The sequence below is a fragment of the Mus musculus genome, chromosome 11, assembly GCF_000001635.26.
Source record: "Mus musculus strain C57BL/6J chromosome 11, GRCm38.p6 C57BL/6J".
Lineage (NCBI taxonomy): Eukaryota > Metazoa > Chordata > Mammalia > Rodentia > Muridae > Mus > Mus musculus.
In genome coordinates, this window is record NC_000077.6 from 83941745 (window position 1) to 83963766 (window position 22022).

A 22022-nucleotide genomic window follows, 5' to 3' on the forward strand; every position below is an offset into this window, starting at 1 on the left:
AATGCTGTTCCCATGTCTTGGGAAAGTGGCCCCTTCTCAGTTCAAATTTGATTGAATTTAACCAATCTAACTAAACTAGCTTCTACCCCTTCTCAACCCATCACAGCTTTTAATTTGCCTCACGATGCTTTCCATTTTCCTCAGTTACAGTAACTGGTTAATAGTATCTCTGTCCTTTCTAAACGGTAACCGAAAATGCAGAATATTGGCGTGTTGCTCATCAAACTATCACTAAACGTCTAGCACACTCCCACGCACAAGAAGCGTCGATTTTGGATTTTGTGAACGAATTCCCAGCTCACACGTTTTCCACGCCTATCACAGCCAGGCTCCGCCTCCTGGAGCGACTTCCGCTACGGCCTGTGCGGAAGCAGTCGCGGATAGAAAGTGGTAAACGCAGGCGCCGGGAGGCCGTGGGGCCTTCTGGGTAAAGATGGATTCCTACGACCTGTTTCGCCGGCTTGGAGCCGGCGCCAAGTTCGACGTGAAGCGCTTCTCAGCAGACGCTACTCGATTCCAGGTACTTTCTGTACGCGGGGAGCCGCGTGACCGAGAAGGGGCGGGATCCGGAGATTGAGACCGCCGCCAACCGGGCAGCCGGCGCGCTGGAGACCCCGAGGCCAGGCTCCGATCACCCCCAAGCATTTCCCTCCTGGGATTTAGCTTAACCTAAGATTTACCCCAGACTTCTGAAGGACTGTTTACTGAGCCCCGGTAGACTCAGTTGAGCCTGGCACAGACATTTTGATTCCCAGGTATCTTACTTTACTCACAAAGTTGGAATCCTTTCCGAGACCCCTCTTAGAAACTAAGAAAGCACGCTTTCACTGTAAGCTACCCAAGTTTGACTTAATGTACAGATAGCTGTACTGCAGTGGAGAGTTGGGGTGTTTTGTTTTGTTTTTTCATCACTCTAACCAACCACATTTTAAGTAGCCAACCAAAAGTGTGATCCTGATATGCGGGGGGTTTCTTAAAGAAGTAGTGAGCATGAAAGGAAGTCAGTTGGGACTCACTTGTGAAACATTTTAAACATAAGCCTTACTGTAAAATACAGCCTTTGTGGAGGGTGATGTCTGTGTTTCTTCGTCCTGACTGCAGTGTTGTGGTTACATTTGAACCCTGGAGCAGGGATTTCTGGGATCAAATGCAGGGCCTGCTAGTGAATACTTCTGAGATCTTCACTAAGTTACTTGCTGGTGCCTGGATTTTTTTTTCCCCTCTTCTGTCTCACTGCTATTTACCTTGTAGGGTTGGTGTGAGGATGAAGTAATTTAATATCTAATAAATATCCTTGACGTGTAGTAAATGTATATAAATATTCATTGTTGTTGTTGATAGGATTCTGTTTGCCTAAACACACTACTTAGCTCAACAGAATCTTGTTTGAAAAGGTTAAAAAGGCGAATTACTGAACCTGCGTCCTCCGTACAGCCAGTCACGGTTGGATGGAAACAGTTCTGGCAGTAAATTTCATTTAAAACTTTTGGGGTTTTAGGTAGGAAAAAGGAAATTCGATTCCGAGTCTTTGGAGGTCCTGAAGGGACTAGACTTCTTCGGAAACAAGAAGTCCGTCTCAGATGAATGTGGAGCATTGCAAATACACCAGGAGCCCCCAAATGAGGAGAAAACACAAGGGGTCCTGTTGGAAAGGAGTAAGGAGCCCAAGAAGAAAAAGAGAAAGAAGATGACTTCAGGTTAGTATTGGCTTAATGCTCATTTTTTTTCCAGTTCCAAAACGGTGCAAGCTGGTAAGTCAGACAACACATACCTAGCAACCTTTGTTGATGCCATCTGGATTATACCTAGGTACTGGCTGTTACTTGCTACTGCAATGATGGTCATGCATAGCCTTTTGGACAGGTGTTGCTATTTCTGGAGAATAATAATCCTAATGTGGAGGTACTCTGTGAAAAAATATGTATCACTTCCTTAGAAGTTATGTCTCAGTGAAATTAAAAATTATGTCTTAATAATGCCACAGAGGAGATGGAGAGATGGCCTAGCAGTTAAAAGCACTGACTGCTGTTACCGAGCATACAGGTTGAATTCCCAGCACCCACATGGCACTTTACAATGCCTATAACTTTAGTTCCAGGGTATGGAATGCCTTCTTTTAGTTTCCCTGGTTACCTGGCATACATGTGATACTCAGACAAAACACTCATACCCATTATTTAAAAAAACAAAAAACAAAAAAAATCAATTAGAAACCTGGGCATAGTAATACTTGCCTACAGTTTCATCACTCTGAAGTTGGAGGAGGGAAGATCTGTAGTTCAAGGCCAGGCTAGACTTTGTAAAAAACAAAATATTCATTGAAGATCTTTGCTCACTACTCATAGAATTTTTTTTTTAGATTGTTCTCACATATTTGTTCTACCATACAAACATTAAAGTTGGCTAATCTAGTCATTAAGACAGTCAGGTCTACTTCTAATTGAGCCAGTGTTGACAGAAACAGGAAGAACTGCTGTTTCTATGATGTGGACAGCTCTAAGCATAGTAATTTCATTGCTATTGCACATGAAATCTTCCTCTATTACAGTAGTTTCTAGCTCGATGTTTGATGAACAAGCTGGCTGCCCTGTAGCCTGTGTATGCTCAGTCCATCTCCTGTTTGACACATACAGTTGTCTTGATGTTCAGAATTAACACAGCCAACAAAAGGAAGAGAGCAAGCCTGGGTGTTCTGTCTGCACCACGTTACAGCTCTCCTGTTCCTGGCCTTATGCCAGTTTGGCACACCTAATACTGCTGCACTTGATACCTTTGATTTTTTCAAATATAGAAGTTCCTGCTCAAGAAGACTTTGACGGTGGTATCCAGTGGACATCCTCTGTAGAAGCAAAGCTTCAAGATGAAAAAGTCAGTGGAGAGAAGAAGTTAACTTCAGGAAAGTTGGAACATCTCAGAAAGGAAAAGGTTCGAAAAATACCTTCACCTCCCAAAATGTACAGAGTTTTCACTGGACATCCCGTTTGTGAATTTATTTTGTTAAGATGGAAAGCTAATTATATTTGTTTAGGTTTTACTTTAATGCAGACTGACAGAAGCCATCTGTGCAGTGCCGGAGTGCTTGGTTACACTTATAGAAAGATCAGAGTTCAGTTCTGGTTGTTTATAGATACGTGGTGTATGTGTATAAGAAGTCCTGAGCTCCTCAAGTTTCAAGAAGAATAGTGTGCGTATAATTAAAAATTTCAAGTTTCTTGGACTGGTGAGATGACTCAGTGGTTAAGAATGCTGGCTACTCTTGCAGAGGACCCAGGTTCAGTTCCCAGTACCCATGAGGCAGCTCGCAACCGTCTGTGACTCTAGTTCCAGACATCTCTGCAGTCATCAGGCACACACGTGATGATAATACATTCATACAGACATATAGCAAAAACACTCATATACATAAATTATTTTTTAATTCCAATTTCTTAACTCCTTTTGATAAGCCTAAAATTTGGCACCCTTTCTCTTCAGTGTTGAACTTATTACGGTTTAAAAGCTTCTATTTTCCTGGGAGGGATTACAAGGCTAGGATTCTTTTTGTTGTGGCCTACATGGATCTCTTGATTCTCCTGCCTCTACCTTCCAAACCACTTTACCTATAGAGGGATAAAGTTCTTCTTCTTTTTTTTTTTTTTTTTTTTTTTGGTTTTTTTGAGACAGGGTTTCTCTGTGTAGCTATGGCTATCCTGGAACTCTGTAGACCAGGCTGGCCTTGAACTCAGAAATCCACCTGCCTCTGCCTCCCAAGTGCTGGGATTAAAGGCGTACGCCACCACTGCCCAGCTAAGGATAAGGCTACAGGATGTGAAAGAACAATGAATCTATTGTTTCCTGAACCCTTGCCACTTGGCTGGTGGAGACTGCAGCACTGTGCTTCAGTGACCCAGACACCAAAATGTGGCTGTCTGTGGACTAGCAGATGAACAAGTTGCCCAGTCAGTACCACTAAACAGCACCCTTGGCATTCAGTTTTAAGAAATACAAGGGTTGATGAGCCTGTTTTTATTTTTAAAGTATTAAAAAGCACTGGTATTTGTATGCTAAGAACCAGATTGAAAACATAATTTCAGAGCTTGCCTTCTAGAAGTTTCTATAAAGTTATATAAAAAGTGTGGCAGAAACACATTACAGTGCACACAGACAGGTGGGCCCCATCATTTGTACAGGTTTTCTAGCTGTGAATACCATGAAATGTACTCAGTGTCTGTGTTGGCTGTGGGCTTGTATTTAAGCAGAAAGCTCCTTGTGTTGCTATAGCTTATGCCAGAACTGTTACTGCTGTCGGAAAGCATCTGAGATTGTTGTTACTATTGCTGTTTGGATGTATACATGTTGGCTCTTTTGTTTCAATTTGTAGGTCAACTTCTTTCGGAACAAGCACAAGATACATGTCCAAGGAACTGATCTTCCTGACCCAATTGCTACATTTCAGCAACTTGACCAGGAATATAAAATCAATTCTAGATTGCTCCAGAATATTCTAGACGCAGGCTTCCAAGTGCCCACACCAATTCAGATGCAAGCCATTCCAGTTATGCTGCATGTGAGTGAAGATCTAGGATGCCCGTAACATTCTCCTGTATCTTCATTCCCTTCCTGGCCCCTGGAAATCCTTCCCACCTATAGTCCCCTATTAAGTCTTTCATCTGATTGAAGGCCCATCTCAAGTGTTTGCACCCCCATATAAAACCTGCTCATCACAAGTAGATGCCATCATTTCCTTTATCAGTGCCTCCTCCCCCCTTCTCTCTCTCTCTCTCTCTCTCTCTCTCTCTCTCTCTCTCTCTGTGTGTGTGTATGTGCATGTGCATGCATGCGTGTGCGCGTGCGTGGGAAGCCATGGTCCTACTGCCTTAGCCTCTCGGGTGCTGGCACTTTGGGTGTGCGCTGTACTGTGGCTGACACTTGGGTATTCTTTTTCATGAAGCATTTAAACTGTCTGAGCATGGAGACTATCTATGTTTTGTCTTTTCGTTTCTTAGTTGAGTTTGTAATGCCCAGAAGCTGCATCAGAAATACAAATGCTTTTAAAAGTTTTTATGCATAATCTAACTTGGTCTCCCTGCTGCCTCCCATACTCTTTATTATTGACATATCCTTCACATACAATAAAGCACACAGACTTTAAGTATAGTTTAGGCTGAACAGTGTGTAACCCACATAACATAACCGTTCTCCTATAGAGCTGTACACTTCTGTACACTCCAGAAAATTCTGTTGTGCCCTATTCATTCATTCCTTACCCTACCTGACCCAGAAAAAAACAGAACAGAACAGAACAGTGTTCTGATTGCCATGTTGTTACTTCTGGGATTTCAGGTAGGATTGTCACTATCTTCTTTTACTTAATGTTTTTGAAACTTACAACACATCTGCTATTAAATAGCATTCTGCTGTATGAATATATTAACAATGTTCATATTGAATCATTCATTGATAGAAGTGTAAATTAGATGAAAGGTTTGGAAACTAAATTTTTCTGAGGACTTTAAAAACTAGCAATGGTACAACCATGCAGTGGTGGCACACACCTTTGCTCCCAACACTTGGGAGGCAGAAGTAGGCGGGTCTTCGAGGCCAGCCTGGTCTACACAGTGAATTCCAGCACACCCAGGGCTACATAGAAAAACTCTGTCTACAAAAACAAAGAACCAAATGGGCAGTGAAAAGTTCCCTACCTCCCTCTCTCCTCCCTTTCTTTTCTCCCTTCCCCCTTTCTCTCTTCTTCCCTCTTCCCATTTACAAAATAATCAACTTGGCCTTCAGTTAAGGTAGAGGAAAAATATGAGTTATCTTTTTACCCCATTATATTAGTTTTTTACTTTGTGTACTGAAATGAGAATATACTCATAGGTTTGAGTGATTTTATTAACCACATTTATTGAATTTGCATTTACTTTCCTCTTGGGTTATTTCTACCATTTCAGCTTAGGCTTTACAAATTACAGTGACCCCTTTGAAGAGTGTTATAATCTTGTCACCTAGGTTGTCACCACTGTTTAATTCTAACCTTCACTCACTATGTTATTTAATAAATTCATCCCAAGGGGATTGAAGGGTACAGATACTCGGGTAAGGGTCAGTTGTATTATGTGCTTTGGTAACAGAGTTTAATGGGAAAGAAAACTTGAAATAGCAGTTCTGATTCTCTCTGGGTTTTAGTTGTCCATGGTGCTTACCATTCAAATGCACATTAGTAGTGGTGCTCTAACACTGTTAGGCGACAGGAGAGAGGGTGGGGTGTTAGAAAACAATAGGTCGGGCGTGGTGGCGCACGCCTTTAATCCCAGCACTCGGGAGGCAGAGGCAGGCGGATTTCTGAGTTCGAGGCCAGCCTGGTCTACAAAGTGAGTTCCAGGACAGCCAGGGCTACACAGAGAAACCCTGTCTTGAAAAACAAAAAACAAAAAAAGAAGGAAGGGAGGGAGAGAGACAGAGAGAGACAAAGAAAGGAAGAAAGGAAGGAAGGAAGGAAGGAAAGAGAGAGAGAGAGAAAGAAAGAAAACAATGGATGGGGCAGTTAGAGAGGTAGGTAGGGTGTGAACAGTTGGGTTAATTCATTCAGTTTTAAGTGGTAGTGTGTGAGTTGGGATATTCGGTTCAGTTTTATTTGTTGTTTTCACGGCTGCTCTCGTTGTCTGACCAGACTCTGAAAACTTGATGAACTTGTCCCATGTGTCCTGTGCTTTGTTGTTAGGGTCGGGAACTTCTGGCTTCTGCTCCAACCGGATCTGGGAAGACGTTGGCATTTAGCATCCCCATTTTAATGCAGCTGAAACAACCAACAAATAAAGGCTTTAGAGCCCTGGTTATATCCCCAACCCGAGAACTTGCAAGCCAGGTATGACTTAGAGTTTTGAGAGAATGCTTTGTGTATGCTTTGATATCTTTCTTGCTAAGTTGGTAAAGCTCTCAAAAGAGTGTACTCTGTATAATACAGCATATAGGCTGCTCTTTAAATGTCTACAGTTTTCTAAAATGTGATCTGACCATTATGCTTCTTTGATAAAGACTCCCAGATCTTTAAGATTGAGAGGGTACAGTGATATATTGAAATTATTTTGCTCATTTAGAAAAGTGAAAGATTGCTGGGCGTGGTGACTCACACCTGTAATCCCAGCACTGGGAGGTGGAGGAAAGAGGATCAGTGTTGGGGCTGGTGAGATGGCTCAGTGATTAAGAGAGGGGCTGGTGAGATGGCTCAATGATTAAGAACGCTGACTGCTCTTCCAAAGGTCCCGAGTTCAAATCCCAGCAACCACATGGTGGCTCACAACCATCTGTAATGAAATCTGATGCCCTCTTCTGGAGTGTCTGAAGACAGCTACAGTGTACTTACATATAATAAATAAATAGAGGATCAGTGTCTTCAGCTTTAGTTACTAAGACCCTGTCTCACACAGCTGCATGTGTGGTGCACGCCTTTAGTGGCACCACTCTAGAGGCAGGGGAACTAGAGAATCTCTGAGCTCTTGGCCAGGCCTATGGAGTGAGGCCTTGTCTGAAAAAAGAAGAAAGAAAATGAAAAATACCCATTTTCTGAGAAAGTCAAAGCTCATTGATGAGTTCTGCTGTCCCAGTGTATAAATAAAACACGTGCCAGGTGGTAGGACATCTCACTCTGGAAACTGCAGCAGATGGACAGCGTTTGCTTTTGTTTCATGGAAGTGGTTTAGGATCTTGAGGAAACCATCAGGTCTTTGAGCATTCCGGGCCATCCTGCAGCGCACCGCAGGTTTCCCCTGTGGGTTGGTAATAGGGACACCAAAGGCATAAAAGAAACTGTGTGCCCAGCCTAGTGTCTTAACGTTGGTTCTCTTACCTCTTTGTTTTAGATTCACAGAGAATTAATTAAAATATCTGAGGGTACAGGATTCAGAATACATATGATCCACAAAGCTGCAATAGCAGCTAAGAAATTTGGACCTAAATCATCTAAGAAGTTTGGTAAGAACTTCCTGCTTAGTGTATGTAAGGGATTTGGAAATAATAAAGGTCCTAATTGCTATATAAAAGTTGTTACAGTGCAAATCAGGTGAGAGAAAGCGAGTGAACCCTTTGTGTGTGAGTGTGTGTTTGTGTGTGTGTGTGTGTGTAAATTTTTTTTAAGTCGGGGTTTCAGGTAATTCATACTTGCTTCAAATCTATTTATTTGAAAATGACCTTAAACTTCTGACCCTCTTGCTTAGCTTTCCTAAGTGCTGGGATCACAGGTGTATACCACCACATCCAGGTTATGTAGTGCTAGGAACCAAACCAGATTTTTGTGCATGGTAAGCAAATATTACACCAACTGAGGCACATCCCTAAGCCCCTAATTAGTTATTTTATTTTATTGAGACAGGTTTATTTGTGCATTCCCTACTGTCTAGGAACTTGTTCTATAGACCAGGCTGACCTTGAACTAGATCCATCCACCTCTGCCTCTCGAGTGTTGGGATTAAAGGTGTGCACCACCACCATGCCCTGCTTTCTTTAGTTATCTCTAAGGAAGCTGAACATAGACTTTCTTCCCTCTTTCACCCAAATGATCTGCACCTGTGTCCCAGATGATTCTCCCACCAGTCACGTTTGTAGTTGTTGCCGTTGATATGGGAACCAGTAGCCCATTCATTGTAGGTGGAGGCTAGAAACACTGCTAAGCTCCTCAGTGCCCAAGACAAGTCTGCAGAAAGGTGACTCAGCGTGGCAGCAGTGCTAGGATTTGGAATCCTACCTCTGTGCCCTTGGTTTCTAATCTGTCATGGGAATGCCTTGGCAGATACGATTGGATTACTTGTCTCCTGTCTGTGAACCAGAGAATTTGCTTTTAACTTGAGCTCTGAGAATTTATTTAAAACTTTTCAAGCCAAGCATGGTGGCACACACCTGCAGTCTTATCACTGAGACAGGAGAATCAAAGACATTTTAAGGCTAGCCTGGGCTTAGGATGATGTGGTGGTGTCTCTTAGAAGTTGAAATGGGGGCTGGTGAGATGGCTCAGTGGGTAAGAGCACCCGACTGCTCTTCCGAAGGTCCGGAGTTCAAATCCCATCAACCACATGGTGGCTCACAACCATCTGTAACAAGATCTGACGCCCTCTTCTGGAGTGTCTGAAGACAACTACAGTGTACTTACATATAATAAATAAATAAATCTTTAAAAAAAAAAAAAAGAAGTTGAAATGGCTGCAAGGATAGTCAAGTGGTGCAGCTCTTGCCTAGTGTCAATAAAGCAGGCTTTACTAACCTGACCCTCAGGCAGGGGTAAGATGACCAGGGGTTTGAGGGAGTCTCAACTACACAGCAAGACTCAGTCAGTCTCAGGCTGGGGAAACTGCTCAGCTTGTAATAAAGAGAGCAGAGATAGAGCTTGGCGGGTGGAACTTTACACTGTGGTGGAGGGGAAATGCATATGGCTTCCTAACAAGAATTTGATTTTTGCGTTAACAGCTCTGCCCTTCCTACTTAAGGTTATATTAGCTGAAATTCTGAAGGCTCAATTCTGTACTGTAAGGAATGCATCTTATTTTTGCAATTTCTCCCACTTGTTTTTCCTGTAGATATCCTTGTGACTACTCCAAATCGACTGATCTACTTGTTGAAGCAGGATCCACCAGGGATTGACCTAACAAAGTACTATGTTCTCATGTCTTTCATTGACTCACTTATTTTATTAGTTTTCTTGTTACTGTGACTGATTATTTGACAAAGAGAAATTGAAGGAACGGAGGAAGGCCTGTGTGTGATTCATTGTGGCATTGGGGCAGGAAGGTGAGGCCTGGACTCCTTGCATCCACAGTCAGAAGCAGGACAGCGATGGCTGTTGACCCTTAGCTGCCTTTCTCCTTTTTATTCAGTCTGAATCCCACCCATAGTGCAGTTTGTAGTGTGGGTCTTCTAACCTCAGTTAACCTGGATAATTGGATCCTGTTGGGTTAACAGTGTCACCCATCACGGTTACTTTGTTCTCGGTTGCTTTTCTTACTGTCCTTTGGTGCACACTGTCTGCCAGCTATGTCGGTGTTGTGCTGAGAATAATAGTTTGAATTATCTGGCAGAAAACTGGGAGTTAACTGGTCAGGAAGAAAACCACACACTTGAATAACTAGTTACTACACAGCTCCCCAAGACTTTTTCACACCTTTTAGCAAAGGTGAAGGGATCCTGAAGGAGTCCCCTCTGTTATTGCTAATGTTGTTTGTCTTTGAGGATCTAAAGTGGGTGACTGAGTCACATTTATCATGGTTTTGTGGTCATTTTTCTTTTTTTCTCATTTGATAAAGTGGCATCATTGTTGGACTTTTCTTCATGTGTGCTGACGGTTTGGTGAAGAGTCCTGGATCTTTCATTCTGTAACCACGGCTTGTTTTGCTATTCATTAGTGTCGAGTGGCTGGTAGTAGATGAATCAGACAAACTGTTTGAAGATGGCAAAACTGGGTTTAGAGAGCAGCTGGCTTCCATTTTCCTGGCCTGCACATCGCCCAAGGTCAGAAGAGCAATGTTCAGCGCAACTTTTGCGTACGACGTTGAACAGTGGTGCAAGCTCAACCTGGACAACGTCGTTTCCGTGTCCATTGGAGCAAGGTAAGCACTTGTTCTTTCTCATTAGCCCACTTGTTCGTCTTGCGGGGCTGGGGCGTTTTGTTTTGTTTTGTTTTGCTCTGTTCTGTTTTGACTCAGTGGAGTGGTCCTTTAGTGTGACACTGACAAGTGACAGTGCTTTTCAAAGTCAAGGTGGAGGCTGTTTCAGAACTGCACAGTGAAGATCCTAATGTTTGCATACTCATTCATCCCAGCATCATTCATTCATTCATTCATTCACAAAATACTCCATCAACTCTGTGGCCACCCATACTTAGTTTCTCTGAATGTTTAAGTAGGACTGCATGGTCCTACTGCCGTTACTTATAGCCAGGTGATAAGTAATTCCGGCACAAAAAATGAGTTTGATAAGCACCAGGGCATGTAGTTCAGTGATTGACAGAGCAGTTATATAGCAGGAGATCTCTGTTCCGTTCTCCAGCGCTGGAAAGGGGTGTGAGGTAGATTTCATGCTAAATAAATACACTACCTCAGTTTTTAAAATGAGGAAGCATGGGTTGGCAGCATGGCTCAGCAGTAAGGGTGCTTCCCATCAAGCCTGCTGCTGAGGTCCATCTCAGAACCCATGTGTGGAAGGACAGACTTGGGAAAGTTGGTGCTACGTCACACAGGTGCATACATGGTGCTCAGAGGACACTTGTTGGGAATTGATTTAGTCTCAGGCTGGCCCATTTACACAGCAAGAGCCTGTACCAAAGCTCTGTGCCATCCCTGGCTCATTTGGGCTTTTTGTTTGTTTTGTTTTTAGACAACAAAGCTTCTCTACATGTAGTCTCAGCAGACTCGTCTTAAGCTCACAGAGCCTTAGGCCACCCTCCTGGGGTTGGGCTTGTAGTTCCTCACCAGCATGCCTAGCTACGATCTGATTCGTAAAAGATTGTTGTTCTTCTCAGGAATTCTGCAGTCGAAACTGTTGAACAAGAGCTTCTCTTTGTTGGATCTGAGACTGGAAAACTTCTGGCCATGAGAGAACTTGTTAAAAAGGTATGTTGGAGTGCACTCTGGACTTCTGGGAAAGGTCACATTTTATCATCATCCTGCATTGTATTTAGCATTGATTCAATCTTAGTGATCCGGTGCATGGTGAGGCTTCTTGACCTCCCTGGTGATGCCCCGAGTCCACATCTACCTGTCCTGTGTCCTTCACTCCCTCATCCCTGCTGGTTCATCAGAGACGACGGGGGGCACTGAGGAATGGGGGGCACTGGGGAATGGGTGATGCCCTCACTCTGCTTTTGGTTTTTTATCCCAAAATAAGTACTGAGAAGAAGCCTTAGTGAGAAAATTTAAAGACTGGAAAGTTGGCTTAGTGGTTAAGGGCACTGACAGCTCTTGCAGAGAACCTAGGATCAAGTTGCAGCACCCACATGGTACCTCACAACCATCTCTAACTGTAGTTCCAGGGCACCTGACACCCTCACTGACACCTGTGAGCACCAGGCACATACATGGTTGCATACATGCATGTGAGCAGAACTCATACACATAAAGAAAAAAAATGTGGGTTCAGGGTAAGAAAGCAAAAAAGTACAAGTGGTAGGTCTGCTTTTTGGAATTTATTGTTATAGGTGAGCACAGATATATCAACTGTCTTAATGGTAGAGCAGTTAGGATGGTTGGAAGATGGAGAATAAAGGCGTTTGTACATCCCAGGAGCCAGGACATGGACTTCTGAGCTGACGACACAGGGATTTGAACTGTTCCATTTTCTATCTCAAAGATGACAACGGATGTGTGCTGAGAGCTCCTAGCTGATGCTCAGGTGTTTCTTGATTCCGTTAGGGAGTGGAGATTTTTTTTATTTGTTTATATTGAGACTACTAGAACTAAAGATAGGGGCTGGTGAGATGGCTCAGTGGGTAAGATCTTCCAAAGGTCCAGAGTTCAAATCCCAGCAACCACATGGTGGCTCACAACCATCTGTAATGAGATCTGATGCCCTCTTCTGGAGTGTCTGAAGACAGTTACAGTATACTTGCATATAATAAATAAATTAATTTTAAAAAATTTATTTTAAATTAAGAACTAAAGATAGAGGAAGATTCTAAAGTTGGAGTAAGCAATGAATTAAAGGCACAGTTTTTACAGTATGATCAGAATCAAAGTTCTGGGCCTAAGAGGTAGTGGTTTTAGCATGGGCATACATTATTACAGGAAAGCAAGTTTATTGGAATTAGTGAGATAAGAAATACTGTCCAAGGACAATGAAAACCCTTTGTAGAGGATGGATGGTGAGGAAGATGGAGGCATATTGAGACACTGGCAATAGAAGTATATATCTTAGAAGTTCTATTGCTGTGATAAAACACTGTGACAAAAAATAAAAATAAAAGGCAACTCAGGGAAGAAGAGTTTATTTCAGCTCACAGTTCCACATCAGAGTCCATCACTGTGGGATGTCAGAGCTGGCACATGGAGGCAAGAACTGATGCTGCTTAATGGCTTGCTTTCCGTAAGCTTGTTCTGTCTACTTCCTTATAGCCCCTGAGATCACCTGCCTAGAGATGGCACCACCCACAGTGGCTTTAATTAAGAAAATGCACTGCAGACTACAGACCTGCCTGCAGTACGGAGGCCTTTCTTCCGTTGAGAGTCCCTCTTCCCAGATGATTTTGGTTTTATGTTAGGTTGACATAAAACCTGCCAGGACTGAATTTGAATGGGATGTTTGTGAACTGAAGACATGAGATTGATTGTATTCTTTCTTACAAGTTATATATATGTTGATTTTTGCTTCTTTCTCCTAGGGTTTCAAGCCACCTGTTCTTGTTTTCGTTCAGTCCATTGAAAGAGCTAAAGAACTTTTCCATGAGCTCATATATGAAGGTATTAATGTGGATGTCATTCATGCAGAAAGAACACAGCAGCAGGTAGGGCCAACTGTACTACTACACCATGCACTGCCTGTTTGCCATCTAGACTGGTACTAACATTTAATGTGTCTTCTTTCACCAGCGAGATAACACAGTCCACAGCTTCAGAGCAGGAAAAATTTGGGTTCTTATTTGTACAGCCTTACTTGCAAGAGGGATTGACTTTAAAGGCGTAAACCTGGTCATCAATTATGATTTTCCCACCAGCTCAGTGGAGTACATCCATAGGATAGGTGAGCCTTTGTGTTCATGTCCTGTGGCCTACTCTTCTTTCTCAGAACCTCTACCGTTCCTGTTAGACATACATCTTTGGTTTTTGGGTTTTTGGTGCTGTGAAAATCCAATGATGTTTTTCTGGTTGGGGAGGTTACATTTTCTTATTTAATGATGTGTGTGAGCATGCCAATGGAGTGGGGGTTGGAGGAAGACCTGGGTGTCAGTCCTCAATTTTGCAGTTGTTTGAGGAAGTGTCTTTCTTGCCCTTCATTGTATATATCAGGATAGTGACCTGTGAGCTTTCAGGGAGTTGCTCGTCTCCACCTCCCATCTTAGCATATCGACACGGATTACAGACACGTCGTACTGCTCTGGCTTTTATATGGATTCTGGAGATTTGAACTCCTATCCTCTTGTTTGTGCAACAAGTGATTTACCCACTGAGACATCTCTTCAAACTCCAAAGTCCTTTATGGGAACCTGGAGAAAGAATTACTTCCATTTAAACAAACAAACAAAAAGCCATTTTCATGGTCTGGTTTCTCCTAGGTCGGACTGGAAGAGCAGGGAATAGGGGAAAGGCTGTTACATTTTTCACTGAAGATGATAAACCATTACTAAGAAGGTAAGTTAGGGTCTGGGATGTAGCCCAGTTGTGGAGCTCTTGTCTGGTGTGTTTGATTCCAACATCACACCTACCACCCCACCATCCAGAAATTTAAGAAACATGTAAATTAGGAAACATAACTTGGTATTTTAGTTGCAGTTGACAAAATTGCTTCATTATTTTTCTGTGTGTATTTACTAGTAGATAATTAAAAATTACTATGTCCCAAATTCTGTTACTGATCTATTAGTTAACTAAGTTTTAGCCATGAGCTGGGTGTGATGCTTGCTGCTTGTAATGTTAGTGTACTTAGGAGGCAGAGCCAAGTCGATTGCCAGAAGTTTAAGGCCAAGAATCATGGGAGAGATCCAGGGATGATGTTTTTACACTTCCTCTATTAGAATTTGGAAGTGTTGACAGTGGAATATTTAGTTTTAGGTTTCAGAGTAACAACTCACCGAAGTTGGGTGGTGCTACTTGCTGTATAATTGTGGGGGAGGGGGATGTGAAGGTGGGGAGTCATCTTACTGTGTACCCCAGGCTTGATTTAGCCTCAGAGTAGCATGGGCTATGGGTGACCCATCACTCTTGGCTTGTTGCTAAGATTGTGGGTTACCGAAGTCTCTAGAGGTTTTCAGTCCAGTCAGCATTCTCTTTTACCATGGTGCATAGTTCTGTTATTTTGGAACCAGATGGAGTTTTAAATTTAGTCCCAGAATCACTTGCCATAGAGGAAAATGTATTTTAGTGACACATTTTATTTTTGTCAGTTGTAGCCCTTTGAAGTCTGGATATCATATACTTTTAGACTCTCCAGTCTTAATTTAGTCCATCATTATAGATTTTTATGCAGATTTCTGATTTTGGAGATAGGGTTTCACTGTTCAGCATGTGCCTTTAGAGCTTCCATTCTGTCAGGCACGCTTTGTCTTGCTTTAACCAGCTTTCATGTGTGTATATGGAGGGGTGTGTTGCAAGAGCCTCCTTGGATCTAAGGGCTTAATAACCACTAGGATGTGACTCATGACTCCACTATCAGTTAGCTATAACCATTAGTTTTTCATCTGTGAGATGGGGTTTGTAGGATTTTCCACGTTAAGTCATTGTGAGGAATGAATGGTTATTATATGTAGAAATCTTGCAGTCTGGCCCCTAGTAAGAACTGTCACTTAATGAATTAAGGTTTACCTCTAGCTTCACTGAAGATTGGAAATAGCTGCTACCTAAAGTTACACATCCATATATTGATTTCAGGTCAGTGACTGCGTCTCTTGGGAATCTAGAATGGTTGGATTTGACAGTGACTGGTACTCTCTGAAGACTGTGCTGGAATACTTTCATGTAGTTTTAGTGCCTTTGTGTTGTGCAGAGGCTTTTACATGACAAATTGTGTACATTAATGAGATGTGTTCCTGTTTTGTGGGTTTCTTTTTCAGTGTTGCCAATGTTATCCAGCAGGCTGGTTGTCCTGTGCCCGAATACATAAAAGGTTTCCAGAAACTACTAAGGTATGCATCTAAACTTACTCAGAGCCTTTTCTCAGGGTCTTTACACATTCTTGCTCTTTGTTTATTTTGTTTCTTCCTCCTTGCCTTTATTTAGTTTGTAGTTTAAGTATGTGTATTTCAGAATGGTGTGTTGTTTAATTTTACTTGTGTTTGTTTGTTTGTTTGGGTTTTTTGGTTTTTTTGTTTTTTTTTTTTTTTTGAGACAGAGACACTGTGTAGACCAGGCTAACCTCAAATTCACAGACATTTTCCTGCCTCTGATTCCAAATGCTGGGATTACAAAGGTGTGTGTTCCACTATGCCAGGCAAACTTTTTCCTGTTTTTATCTTAACTGCTGAGCCATCTTCCAGCCCCATGTTTTTAATCTTACATAGAAATGGTTCTTGAGTTAAAACAGGTTTAAGATCATCTAAGCTCATTGTAAACTGAAGGTATTATTATAAGTAGAAAATGGGTTAGACCGTGGTGGCACATGCCTATAGTCCCAGCATACAGGGGCATAGGGAGGTGGGTCTCTGAGTTTGAGGTCAGCCTGAGTTACCAGGACAGGCAAACAGGCAAGGCTACACAGAGAAACTATGTCTTGAAACCCCCCCCAACCCCCCCAAAAAAAAGGTAGAAAATGAATCTATGTGGTTTCTTTGTTTTTTTGAGACAGGATCTCTTTTTTTGTTTTGGTTTTTTTTTGTTTGTTTGTTTGTTTTTGTTTTGTTTGTTTTTTTCGAGACAGGGTTTCTCTGTGTAGCCCTGGCTGTCCTGGAACTCACTTTGTAGACCAGGCTGGCCTCGAACTCAGAAATCCGCCTGCCTCTGCCTCCCAAGTGCTGGGATTAAAGGCGTGCGCCACCACCGCCCGGCTGATCTCACTCTTTACTTATGTTGGCTTGAAACTCACAGCAGTCTTTCTGCCTTGACTGTTGTAATTACTGAGATTATAGGCATGGATCACTACACCTTGCTGGAGTATTTCTCTCTCACTCATTATTGAGTGACTTCCTTGGAGCTCTGCTTCTCTGCTGCTGCCCAGCATTGCTAAAGAAATTTTGTGTCACAGATTGCATGCTGGGAGGGCCAGAGTGCAGAGCAGTCTCTGCCGAGCAGGAGTCTCTGTGCATGAGAAGGTGAAGGGCTGTGTGTGGCTGAGTGACATTTACTGCATTCACAGTCCTGTGCACTCAGCACCTGTCTCCAGGACTCTTGGTGCAGGGCTGCACCTCTGTGTGCGTTAAACAGCAGCTCCTGCCTTCCCCCGCTCCTAGTCCTGGCAACACTGTTTTGTTTCCTGGTTCTGGTTCTTACTTCCTGGGTGCCTCATATAAGTCGAATCATACAGTGTTGTCTTTTTGCAGTATTGCACTTTGCACAATGTCTCTTAGTCAGAACTTCCCTTCCTTAGAGCCCCTCCCACATTTTACCTGGCATCTGTCTGCCTGCCATTTAGGTTGCAGCTTACACCTGTTGCTAGTGAGGTAGAATCTTTCAAAAACTACTTTCATACACTCTAGATTTTTGTCCTCCTCAACATACTCTAATGCCAACAGTGGTGTGCCTTTAAAGCCTTTTTTAAGTAAACGTTTTACTTTAGAATGTATTAGTTCCTTCTCAGCTTTTTCATCTTTGAAATTGGATTCTTAAAAACTATTCAGTGAGTGAAATATGCTTAGAATTATTAATAACGATTAATTGTCTGGAGTCAGGTTCTTTAATGCTTATTGACATAGAACATGAGGTTGTCCCAGAATGTCTTTAATCACAGCCAGTGTGATTTTTTTTAAGGTTGTTTTCCTGAAACAGTTGTAAGTGCTGTCAGCTGATCTGGGCCATTGAAATGAGAAGAGCCTCAGCCAGCTTTAGTTTCTAAATGAACTTGTGTTTATTTTATTTCCTCTCTCACTTCTTAACTTCCAGCAAACAAAAGAAAAAAATGATTAAGAAGCCGTTGGAAAGGGAGAGCATTTGTACAACTCCAAAGTACTTCTTAGAGCAAGCTAAACAGTAAGTACCTAGCTGGTAAGAGACCTGCTATAGTTAGAGTAGGCATGGCTTTCCTTGAGAGGCATTTACAGAAAGAAGTAAAATGAATTCATAGGTAATCCACTATAGGGTATGGTAAAAATGTGTCTCAGAATGCCTTTGATTTGGGAGTTTGCATGTTTTAGTGTTGAAATTTTCTTATTTCCCGCCGTATTTGAAAATAGATTAAGGTTTACTGTGGATTAGAATTGCACCTCACACTCCGCACCGTCTGCATTAGGCCTCGCTGCTAAAGCCAGCAGTTAGGAGCATTGACAGATGCTGATCAAAACTTTCTTGAAGCTTCTGTCTCCTGGGCAGGATTTCCTATAATCTTAGACTTATGCAGAGGTGCAGTGTATCCTTTGAAAATTACTGCTTAGCTTAGGAGGGTTTTTTGGGAAGGGGGTGAGTACTTAGCATAGGTCTTGTGGGACACATACAGTTATGTGTTGTCTATTCTAGGAAGCTACGTGTTTTGGTAGGGGGTTGCCAGAATATTCTGAGTCCATTCTCCTAATTAAAGAAGGTGATGCTTTTCACTAATTTCCCAGTACTAGAATAGCATGTGCTCTAATAGACTCTTTCAGTTCGTGTGTGTGTGTGTGTGTGTGTGTGTGTGTACATGTGTGTATATGTGTGTTCCCTAAGGGTGTTGTTAGCATCCTAGGGAAGTAAGCTAATTCTACTTTCCACTACCTTAAATCAGGTGGGAAAGCCATTAGGTGGACTGTTCCATAGACTAGCACAGTTCACTGGAAACTTGATGCTGGTGAGATAGAGATACGCATGTAAAACAGGTCATATGAGAACATTAGATGACTTTAAACAAAGGAATTTATATAAGGAAGGTCTTGGGGGCTGATACAGTTACAGGAGGTTTCAAGGAGATAGATGTGTCAAAGGACACGTGAGATTTAGGTCTTTAGAACGAACAAGGTGATCAATCACATGAAACTGTTTGTGCCACCCTTGTAAGCAGAACAGGAGACTTGCACAGCTTTCTAAAGCTGTGGAAATACAAAGTTCACTCCAGGTGTTGGCAGTGCACAGGGTGTCCCAGAGTTTTGTGTTTTCTCGAAAGTGAGTGTGGAGGAATACACTACAAACTTACAAAGATTTGGAAGCTTAATAGTTTAAATTTCACTGGTACTTCCTCAGTTTTATGAATTCTTAATACAGTGTTGTAGGGCTGTGTGTGTATATACATGTGTGTTTATGTGTATGTAGAGTTTTTGTGTGGCAGGTAGTTTGTCTGGAATCTCATGAAAGCTGTTAGGCACCTGTCAGAGATTAAATTAAGATTACAAGTGGATGTCTCTCGGGTACTGAATAGAAGCTGGTGGAGGCTTTTCTGGAGCCTGAAGGTCAGATGGAGCATAACATGGAGATCATTGAATTTGAATAGGATACAGCAGTATTTTTCTTTAATAATAATAATCGTTATTATTATTATTATTTGGATAATTGCACTTTAAACGTTTTGTGTTTATAGCATTCTTTTGGGCTTATTAAAACTAAGCTACAAGCAGCCTTGGAAGTGCTGGTTAAGTCTTGTGGTATCAACCATACCCTTAAGGCTTTCTTTCCATTTGCTTCTAATTTAAAGACCGTCTTTCTAAACATAAGAACAAGATCTATCATGATCTAGTTCATGCTCCTTTCTCCATTACAGACACAGGTTGCTTTGGGGTGTATAAGTTTATGTCTTCAGCTCAGCTTCCACATTAAACTTGGGACCCGATCCCTCAGTGTCTAGACCCAGCCTGGTGTGGTGAGGGGTGGATTTGGATTTGGAGCCTAAAAACTGATTCTAATAGGAACTTTCTTGGGTGACTTGGGCAAGCTGCTTGTCTAATGTGTGATGACCAGCAGGTTTTATCCATTCTGCCTCGTTGTCTTATTTGAAAGTGCATGTGCAAACAACACTTAACAGCAGTGTCCAGTACTTACCACAGAACCACTGGGTCAAGACCAAACTCTCTCCTTTGTGCTATGTAGTAGTGTAGTTGGTTATAACGTTTTTCATATGGACAGTGATTTTAATGCTAGACCAAGACGTAGGAAACATCTTTGTTCCCAGCTCCTCGGATGCTTTGCTGTATGGTAACTTTTAGCACATGTTTATTTAGCCTCGGTTAGGTTATAGAAGTAAATTCATATGGAATTTCTAATTCAGTATGTCTTCCTTTTCATAGGAAAAAGGTTGCTGGCCAAAACAGCAAGAAGAAAGAAACTCTCAAAGAGAAAAGTTAAAAAATAAATACCTTAGAAGGCAATCCCTGCAGTGTAACTTATGAGCCTGGCATGGATTCTCATGGAGTACTTACAACCATCTTTACCAAACATTTGAAATCCACAAGGATATGAGAGGACAGAATGGTTCTGATGTAGTGATGCATCAAGCTTCACTTTGTAGGTGGGATTTATACAATGAAAATAACAGGCATTGGCATTTCTGCCTGAATCCAGAGAGATACTTCTTATAGAAGAACAAGAGCCGATGCTAAAATAACACCCAAGTGTGGTGAACTCTTAAGGATTTTGCCCTTCAAGTGTGAAGGAAAGTGTGATGCATGCTGTGGAGAGGCGTCTGGAACAGAATTTTAAAATAAAACCTTGAGTTTGAGTGCACCATCCACACTTGTGTGTATGGAGAGCCAGCGCTGTGTGGGATGCAAACAAGAGCAGCAGCACAGGCCAGACACAGGAAGGAGCCTAGCACTCCCTTTAGTGTTTCTTTGTGGTAGGAGCCACAGTAAGGAGGTCCCCCATCTGTGGTTATCCAAATTCCAGAGGATTGGAAACTTGAGCCTGTTGAAATTGACCTGTACTGCACTGGGGAGGAAGCTTATGCTTAGCTGTCATAATGTTGCAACTGTAAGGTTATGATCAGCCTTTCCCTGTCTGACTTCATTCTCCATCATTTAACCATGTTCTTTCCTGTCTCTTTCCACCAAGATGACTGCCTGAAAGCAGATAGCACTCTATCCTATCCTGATGAGGAAGAACATTCCCGTTACACGATACACCTCGTTTCATTGTCTCAGATGCTTATCTTTGCTGAGACTTGATGGGCTTCAGCCACCCTCCACAGAGAACTGTGATCATTTGGACCAAGGCAGTGCACAGTATGCAGGTTTTCCTTAATTACCTGCTTTGTACAGTGGAATAAAAAAGGCTTGGTACAAGTTGAAGCACTTAAGACTGGAGCCTAGAATTTCTCAGGGCCTGTGCTGCCACAGGACTACAACATAAGTGACTGCCAGCAACTGAATTAAGCCTGTTTCCTTTACTCTAGGCAGTTGATACTTTAGTCTAAAATCAGCACAGTAGACCTCCTTTTAAATGTGTATTTGTTTTGAAAAGGGATCTCTGTATCCCAGACTGGCCTGGAACTCACAGCAATCCTCCTGTTTCAGCCCCTTTACTGCTGAGAATACAGACATGAGACTGATATTGAATAGATGGGATAAAGATTTAAAAAAAAAATCAGGCTTCATTTAAATAAACTGCTCTAGAGAATAAAAACTAAAAGTTTGTAATTGTTTTGTTCTTGCAGAGAGTTGAGTCAGTGTATATCCTGAAGTGGGTATACACTTGAAACCATTGCGGCTGCATTTTCATTTTAGACCTTCAGCTTTTCCTGTGTTTTAAGAGTAAAAGTGCCTATCTCTGTGTCTGAAGCTTTGTATGCTAACAGCACCACTCTTTAGCAACTAACGGCAGTGATGAAGTATAGAAACGATTATGTGGTATGGGGCTGTGATCTCAAAGCATCCTAACAAGACTCTTAACACAGGTGGGGAGTGTCCTTGGACGGATGCAGATAGAGATGGTAACAGATCGTGTTGATAATCCCCATTCAGTTATTTTCTCTTTATTTTTTCTGAGCAACCACCCAGTCCATGAAGTAGCTACAAAACTTGTATCAGCTTTTTTTTTAAAAAAAGGGTCAGGAATGGATTTAAACTCCTATACATATCAGTAAGGACTCTCCTATATAAATGCTAGCTTTGACCAGGGAAGAGGAAAAGTGAAATAGTAAACAAGACCAAACAAGGAAAACAGATCTCACAAATAGTGGGCGTGGTCCTAGTTAAAGGACCAAGGACTTTGAGGACATATTGGTGTGGACACACTGCAGCTCCAAGATCTGAGCATATTACAAGAACTTCTTTCAAGATTTTTTTTTCTCATTTCTAAAATAGCAGT

At 42.1% G+C, this 22022-nt stretch overlaps 1 protein-coding gene across 1 annotated transcript; it reads left to right on the plus strand.

Annotated features, from left to right (window-relative positions):
* The first annotated feature begins 345 nt into the window (after nucleotides 1-345).
* On the plus strand, nucleotides 346-21344 carry Ddx52 (DExD box helicase 52). The gene is made up of 15 exons (NM_030096.2): nucleotides 346-520; nucleotides 1499-1697; nucleotides 2792-2925; nucleotides 4361-4546; nucleotides 6701-6844; nucleotides 7839-7950; nucleotides 9546-9618; nucleotides 10368-10571; nucleotides 11483-11573; nucleotides 13337-13459; nucleotides 13545-13695; nucleotides 14228-14303; nucleotides 15722-15793; nucleotides 17703-17789; nucleotides 20006-21344. The coding sequence occupies exons 1-15, from the start codon at nucleotides 434-436 to the stop codon at nucleotides 20061-20063; spliced, it is 1797 nt and encodes a 598-aa protein (NP_084372.2). The 5' UTR covers nucleotides 346-433; the 3' UTR covers nucleotides 20064-21344.
* The last annotated feature ends 678 nt before the right edge of the window (nucleotides 21345-22022 follow it).

Coding starts and splice junctions, on each gene's coding strand:
- Ddx52 (NM_030096.2), top strand. CDS start 434: ATGGATTCCTACGACCTGTTTCGCCGGCTTGGAGCCGGCGCCAAGTTC. Junction 4,547..6,700: donor CCATTCCAGTTATGCTGCAT/GTGAGTGAAGAT, acceptor CTTTGTTGTTAG/GGTCGGGAACTTCTGGCTTC. Junction 7,951..9,545: donor TAAATCATCTAAGAAGTTTG/GTAAGAACTTCC, acceptor TTTTTCCTGTAG/ATATCCTTGTGACTACTCCA.